The 8,313-nt window shown below is 36.3% G+C and overlaps 1 protein-coding gene across 1 annotated transcript; it reads left to right on the plus strand.

Annotated features, from left to right (window-relative positions):
- Positions 1 to 256: 256 nt before the first annotated feature.
- Positions 257 to 4,517, plus strand: Smco1 (single-pass membrane protein with coiled-coil domains 1). The gene is made up of 3 exons (XM_027935934.2): positions 257 to 306; positions 3,479 to 3,628; positions 4,067 to 4,517. The coding sequence occupies exons 1-3, from the start codon at positions 257 to 259 to the stop codon at positions 4,509 to 4,511; spliced, it is 645 nt and encodes a 214-aa protein (XP_027791735.1). The 3' UTR covers positions 4,512 to 4,517.
- The last annotated feature ends 3,796 nt before the right edge of the window (positions 4,518 to 8,313 follow it).

The raw sequence follows: 8,313 nt of genomic DNA on the forward strand, positions 1-8,313 counted from the left end.
TGGGTCAGTTTTCAAAGGCAAATGTTATAGTGCATTCTAGGACACCTGTGTTCACAAGATCAGTTATTTGAAACTATATTTGGAACAAGCTATTAAAAGCTCTTGTACTCAGTGACCTTTAGGCAGAATTTAGATTGAATGCTCACATTGCTGCTGCCTGTTGCTGAGTGGAAAAACAAGCAGAAAACCTTGGATTCAAACATCTATTGGGTTTTGTTTTGCTTTATTTTGTTTCTTTTCATTTTGACTTAAGAAGATGAACAATGAAACCACAACCTCGGTATCCTTGAAGGAGGCAATAAAAAGGTTGCTAAGGGGTCCTAGGGGGCAATAAGCATGTGTCTGAAATTCTGGGAAGATGGGGAAGCAAAGAATAAAGAGTAGAAATAAGAAAAGAACTACAGACATGCTAATTAGAATTTTCTGTTAAAATGGTTTAAGTCTTCCAAGTTCAAAAAAAGTATGTAAATTAAGCTGTTTGCAGTGGCACATGCCTGTAATCCCAGCAGTTTTGGAGGCTGAGACAGGAAAGATTGTGAGTTCAAAACCAGCCTCAGCAAAAAGCGAGGTGCTAAGCAACTCAGTGAGGCCCTCTCTCTAAATTTTATATATATATAAATACATGGCTGGGGATGTGTCTCAGTAGTCAAATGCCCTAGAGTTCAATCCTGGTACCAACTCCCAAAATGTAAAAATCTGCTGTAATGCCATTCAATTCATATACATACTAAATGCTAGATTTACAATAATCCAAACTGAGAGACTTGAGCATGTCTCCTGTTTCCTTGTTGGTCAGCCTTCAATAAAAGCTTTTTGCTTTTGTTAAAAAAAAAAAAAAAAAGTGTAAAATGTGGTTTCTGCCCTCAAGGAGTGCACAGCACAGCTAATGGTGGTTTCTAAAGAGTTAATGGAACACAAGGGCAGAAAACTCAATTTTGCCTTTGACATTAGGAAAAGGACTCTTTCTATAGGAACATTTGAGCAATGAGAGTGAAGTTTATGAGGAAATGAAAATGTGGGAAGGAATCTAGACTGAGGAAACAGTACATGAAAGCCATATGTAAGTTTGGAATTACATATTAGTGACTAAAATGTGTAAGAGAACAGGCAGAAGATGAAGGAAAGGGGAATGGCTTCATGTTTCCTGCTGAGGAGATGCCATTTGGGATCTAAAGTTATTGGGCAAATCAGGGTGGCATAAAAGGTATATCATCTGTTGGGTTACATAATCAGACTGTATTTTTTAATATATACTTCTCTTTAGTTGTAGATGAACACAATGACTTTATTTACTTATTTTTATGTGATGCTGAGGATTGAACCCAGAGCCTCACACATGCTAGGCAAGTGCTCTACTACTGAGCCACAACCCCAGCCCAATCAGATTGTATTTTAAAAACTATGTCTGGAGGATGGATTGGACATGGAAGCAAGTTTCTTGATTACAGAGGATGAGCTGGCTTAGATCTTGGGATGCAGAGGAGAGGATAGATTAAAGAGACATTAATTGGAGGATGAGAGAAAACAGGGTTGAGAATTATTCTGAGATTTTTAGTTCAAGTAATTGGATAAATTGGTAAGGTCATTAACAGAGCTAGGGAATTATAGTAAAAGCAGACTGCAATCAGATTTGCATGTTGTTTAATAATTATTTAGAATGGTCCAGGAATGCCTTTTGGCGGGAGGATTAAAAAAATGCTGCAATTATAAACTTATATACAGATTGACAAGCTAGAATTTATTCCTAGAGTTTAAGCTAGAGATGAGCTATATAGCAATATAGTCTCAAAGATCTAAAAGTTAATACAAACAGTGTGCCAGGTGACATGGTTTTTTACTTGTAGACAGAGACTGTTGCCCTATTAGATTATGCAGGTTTGTATATCTATGAAATGCACATTTCAAATTCCATCTTATCTGTGTTAATAGAATCTGAAGCAGTGAAAAATCCCTCCATAATAATTTCTGAAGATGGAAGGGGTGTTAGTACATTCAGCTCAGGACTGTTGAGTTTGACATTTCCAGGTAGAAATGTGCAAAACAGATGAAAATACAGGTCTAGAGCCTAGGAGCAAGGTAGTACCTGAAGCTGAATTAGCCTTTGGAGAAACTAAGGATCAAAAGAAGATCATCAAGGATAGAGCAACCACAAAGGTATTCAGGTCACTGGGGAAATAACTTGTATTCTTATGCGTCATTTATTTCATGAAAGACAAGTGGGTGGCTTCAGGAAAGTGAGTTTTGTTTCTCCAATTTTTTTTTTTTTTTTTGTGGTCCAGTTAGATATAGTTCTGCTGCCATAGTGCCCTCTGGTGATCAGGGCTATTCAAAGCTACTCGATCCCCATGTTGGGTTACAAGGCTCAGCCTCTCATTCACATCACAAATGTCAATCATGTAACATAGAAATATTTTATTACGTCTAGGTAAGACCTCTTCTAGGTATTGGAGGACAGGCATAAAGATATCTAAGAAATGGTCTCTGATTTTCTTCCTCTAAGAACTTAGTTTATGAAAAGCTAACTCTACAAATGAAGTAAGGGTAAAGAGGGATAGGTAATAGAGATCAATCCTATAAGAGAGAAGCAGGAGGGTAAGAAGATCTCCAGATCCAGAGGAAATCAAGAAGGTGGTAGAGGAGCTGGGGTTGTGGCTCAAAGATACAGTGCTTGCCCAGCATGATGTAAAGCACTGGGTTTGATCTCAGCACCACATATAAATAAGTTAATAAAATAAAGGTCCATCAACAAACAAAAATATTTTTAAAAATAATCAAAAACAAGAAGGTGATGAAATTTGAACCTTGAAGGAAATTTGTACAGTCATGATAGGGTAGAGAAAGCCATATAATTATACAGTGGTCCCAGTATTAGCTAGTTACATGACATTAAATCTCAATCTTTCTAAGACTCAATTTCTTTATCTATAAACTAGTAAAAATGACTGTTTCAAATCTTATGGTTGTGAGAATTGAAGTCATGCTTGTATAAAATACTCAAAGTATAAAATATAAAGATAAGACATGATAGATAATTCAAGTAATTAGATAATTAAGAAGTGTGAAGTAAGGAAAGAACAAATATGAACGCTAGAAGGAATGGCAAATGGAAACATCTGTTCATGATTTTATTTATTTATTTAACATTTTTTATTGATACATTATAATTATACATATAGTAGGCTTCCTTTTATACATTCATACATGTACATAAAATAATTTGATCAATTTAATTTCCCAGTACCATCTGTTCATAATTTTAAATTTAAATATTTACCCAGGGGTTGGAGGTATAGCTCTGTGGTAGAGTGCTTGCCTAGCTCACACAAGGCTCTGGGTTTGATACATAGCAACACACACACATACACACACACACCAAATTTCATGGTGGTTGTACATAATGCATTAGAACCTTAGGTTAAAGAAATACCTTAGTTTTTTTCCCCTGACCTAAACTAACTCTGATTCTTTTATCCTATAGAGTAGACCACAAACTCCAAGCTTTAGAAGCACAATTCAAAGAACTGGACAATACCAAAGATAATCTGACACAGAAATTTGAACATCATAGCAAGACTTTGGCAAGCCAAGCAGCTCAAGATGAAATGTGGACAGCAGTTTTGGCACTGAAGTGAGTATTGATAGAGAAATCAGAGGAATTTTATGGTAAAAGCTTTTAGTTGTTATTTCAAAACTGAATTTAGTATGGTCCCAACTATGGATTATGAAGAAATTACATTTTCTTGTGTTTATGCATTGAAAAAAATATCAATTTTAGCACCTGTATTATATGCTAGGCCCTGTGGTACACATGTCATCACAGTGCCTGTTACTTGCCAAAGTCTCACTAGCACAGAGATGGATAATAAAACTCCTTTGTCACTGAAGAACATACAGTAGGGTAGCCTGAGAACATAGCTATCTAGGTTAGTGCAGGGTCTAGTTCTAAAGTAAGTATTTTCTAAAATACAACAACTGGTTCTTCTACTGGATTTGTAATGATCAAATGCATTTTTATGTCTGTTAATAGTGTTCCGTTGCATAAGAAGTCCCCCATGTTTTTTCATAGGTTCACTTCAATTGAATTGAATATTTTATACAGCTACGTCATTGAAGTACTTATCAGCTTGCACACACGTGTACTTGAGAAACTACCAGACCTGGTGAGAGGTCTTCCCACCTTAGCCTCTGTCCTTAGACGAAAAGTTAAGAACAAGCGCATTAGAGTTGTGTGGGAGTCTGTTCTGGAAGAATGTGGGCTGCAAGAAGGAGATATCACAGCACTTTGTACTTTCTTTATTGCATATGGTCACAAGGCAGATCATTATGCTGCTAAAGTACGACAGATGTACATCAGGGATATCACATTCATGATCACTAACATGGTAAAGAACCAGGCTCTGCAGGATGGTTTGCTGAGGGCTGTTCAGGTCATTGAGAAAGGGAAAGCAGAGAGGATCCCTGAAGAGCAAAAGTCACCCCTAAAAGAGTTGATATCATCAGTCAAAAACTAACCTTCTGCCCCACGATCCTGATGTCACTTGTAGTAATTTATCTTGAAAATAGTAAAATGTATGCATAATTTATTTACTGCAGATTTATTGTTATGGCAAAAAGTAAAAGCAGTATTAAAGATTTTGTAAGTGATACAATGAATATTTTCTATTTAGCTCTATAAAAGAATGAAGAAACTCTTTGTTTAATGATGGGGAGTTATCACCATAATGTATTGTTGGTGTTGTTAATTATATATTTATTGTTAAATGGAAAAATATTATATAACATATGTATATATGTTATATAACATATATTCTGCAGAGATTCATAAAATTCTGCAGAGATACATAAGAAATTATATTAGTTGTTTCAGGAAAGAAATTAAGACCTTAGAGATCAAAGATATGAGGAAGTCATTTCACTGTTAATCCCTTTTGGACATTTTGAATTTTGAACTATGTGAATGTACTACTTATTAAAAGGTGAATAAAAATAAAACACCTAAAATCTATATTATGAGATGCTGGCATATATGTGTTCTCTAGTATAGTATCATAGTTATTTATACTAAAAAGAGAATTAACTGATCATTTATTTATAATGGTTATTGAATACCAAATGCCATGTGCTAGGTGTTGTAATAGAAATATTTAAAAATGTGGACCCTGTTTACAAGGTGAGGATTAAGTACTGACACTTTATTTGGAAGGTACAAATTCAGGTGGTCAGAGTGAGGAGGCATGCTGAAAGAAAGTAGGGTAGAGAAGGATATGAAGTAATATACCTTGAAGATGAGCCATGAGAGACATAGCAGGTTGTTCAACAGGTACATCTATCACTCTGTCCTTCTGTACCCACATACTGTTTGAGAAAGTCAGGCCTTCGAAGGAAGAAGGAAAGCAAATTTGTCTGTTGTACTCACTCAGTCTAAACTGTTTTCAATTGCCCAAAGTTCCTCCATGGGGAGTGATATCCTTCACTTCAATATGCATTATCCATGCCCTCCTAGCAGCTATTAGAAGCCAACTCCACAAAACAAATAAAAAAATTTCAAAAAAGAAGCCAACTCTTCATTGTTCAGAAGTCACAGGAGGAAGATGGGCATGAGGATGCATGCCTGTAATTCCAGTAACCCAGAGGTTGAGGCCAGCCTCAGCAATTTAGCAAGACCCTAAGCAATTTATGGAGAACTTGTTTCAAAATAAAAAATAAAAAGGCTGGGGATGTGGCTCTATGTCATACAAAAATATGTCTCAACTATGTGCTGGGAGTAAAACATGGAGCAAGTGAGTGGTAGAGTGTTTGCCTCACATACGTGAGACATTTGGTTTGATCCTCAACACCACATAATAATAAATAAATTAAATAAAGGTATTGTGTCCATCTACAACTAAAAAAAAAAAATATTTTAAAAAACCCCCCAAAACATGGAGCAAGTAAGGACTGACACAACTGGACAAAGTTAGACCTCGCCTTTTATTAACAGGCAACTGACTGGAATAAAGCTTCAGTATAAAGAAGACAAATATATAGAATGTATGCTGATGACTCCCTTCACCACCCACAGTAGATATCACTAATCCATTATATAGTATGCTGTCCTGCTCAGCCAGATATTCCTTGGGAATTGTACTTTACACATATTCCAGGCATCCACTGCCAACTGGTCAGTTGGCACATGGGATGAACCTACTGCCTTGGAATATATGCCCAAGTCTGTTTCCCATCTCTCTTTTCACAGTAAAATAGTATGCTTCAGGAATTCTTCATATGTGACTTTCTCTTTATAACAGCAAATAACAATACTAGTAACAGTTAACACATGAGCTTCTTATATATAAAATCACTTAGTCCTATGCTATTATTGGACCACAAGTTCCCAAAGTTCTCTACCAAGAACCCACAACTCCTTGTTTAGACTCCACCTGGAAACCATTTCTTTTTTTTAACCTTTATTTATTTATTTATTTTTAAATTTTAGTTGTAGGTGGACACAATACCTTTATTTAATTTATTTATATGTGGTGCTGAGGCTCTAACCCAGTGCCTTACACATGCTAGGCAAGCACTCTGCCACTTGGTTATAACCCCAGCCCTAACCTTTATTTATTTATTCTTATGTGGTGTTGAGGATCGAACCCAGGGCCTCACGCACACTAGGCAAGCGCTCTACCGCTGAGCCACAACCCCAGGCCATGGAAACCATTTCTTTACCCAACCTGAATGCCCTCAGCAAATCCAAATGGACTTAAAGACTGTTTCACGCACATTGATTTCCTTTTCTCTTCCTACGACCTTGTTTATACACCCTTATTTATTATTTGCTTAACAAAACCAAACCTTGGGCCTGGCTTTTAAGTACTCTGGGGGAGGGGGATCACATTCTTTATGAATTTCCCATCATTTTCCTAGCCAAATTCTGTTTCATTTTGTTTTTCATTGAAACCAATTCTGTAGAATCAGTTGTGGTTCAAAAAGTTAATGGCCTGGGTATGTAGTTCTGTGGCAGAGTGCATGCTTAGCACGTGCAAGACCCTGGGTTCAATCCCTAATGCCACTATAACCACACACACACACAAAAAAAAAAAAACACAAAGTTAAAGCTGAAATGCATAAAATGTGAAATTATATTCTTGTTAACCTCCTTTCTAGAGCTTTGCCCTATATGGAAACCTAACGATAAAGTGGTGTACACTTTTTTTTTTTTTTCTTTTTGGTATTGAGGATTGAACCCACAGAGCATTTTACCACTGAGCTATATCTCTAGCCCTTTTTATTTTTTTGAGACAGGGTCTTGCTAAATTGCTTAGGGCCTCATTAAATTGCTAAGGTTGGCCTTGAACTTGTAATCCTCCTGCCTCAGCTTCCCAAGTCTATGGGATTACAGGAGTGGTGAAGGCGTTCCTGCACCTGCTGTCTGACAGGGTAACAGCATGGGGGATGCACCATCTGGAAACTGGAACCATTAGGAATGTTAAGTGTTTTGTTGATGATACTCTTGATATGGATAACAGGGCATACTCAATCAATAATAAAAGTATGTATTGCCTGAGATTGCAGGAAAATTCCCAGAATGAGACTAACAATTGAGACATGCCATGAGGCTCATTTCAGTGTCTCTCAGGATACAAACAATGGTGTTATTCCTCAAGCTTAAACAACAAGAAATATTTATTCCATGGATTCCATATTATTTATTTATAACAATTCCAAATATTTATTCCATGGATAACTAGCCCCCCCCCAACCCCATCCTAAAGCCACAACCTGTACAATAGCCTAGCTACCGAAAAACAATTGCTGTGCCAACAGTACAAGGACCACCATATGTAGCTTATGGTATCCCCCCAAGGACAAGAGGCTAATAAAAATACATTCCCCAACCAATAGACCCTCCTTTGCCTTACACAGAAACTTATGATGAAAATGGAAAACACATAGTTAATATAAATGACAAATGGGTTGAGGTGCAGAGCCTGCTCTTTAATTAAAAGATTACAAAGACATAAGAATTGATGTGCTTTGACCAAGGATCAAGGAAGTTCTTTAAGAAAGCAGTTGAATAGGTCATATGAAAAAAGGAAATTACCTTGGAAATTAAAAATAGAATCATGTAAAATTAACATAGAAATTTTAGAGGCACTTCAGAGTAGTAGGCTTTTAAATAATAGAATTTCACTACTTTAAGTGTGTTTTACTGGGATTTTAGTTTAGAAGTAAGAAAGCTTACCAATAATCATAAATATGCTTTAAAGTTAAAGGTTAATGAAATAATTATAGGTATGCTTTAAAGTTAGAAGTGAACAATAGGTCAGGAGT

Source organism: Marmota flaviventris, chromosome 8, assembly GCF_047511675.1.
Source record: "Marmota flaviventris isolate mMarFla1 chromosome 8, mMarFla1.hap1, whole genome shotgun sequence".
Taxonomy (NCBI): Eukaryota; Metazoa; Chordata; class Mammalia; order Rodentia; family Sciuridae; genus Marmota; species Marmota flaviventris.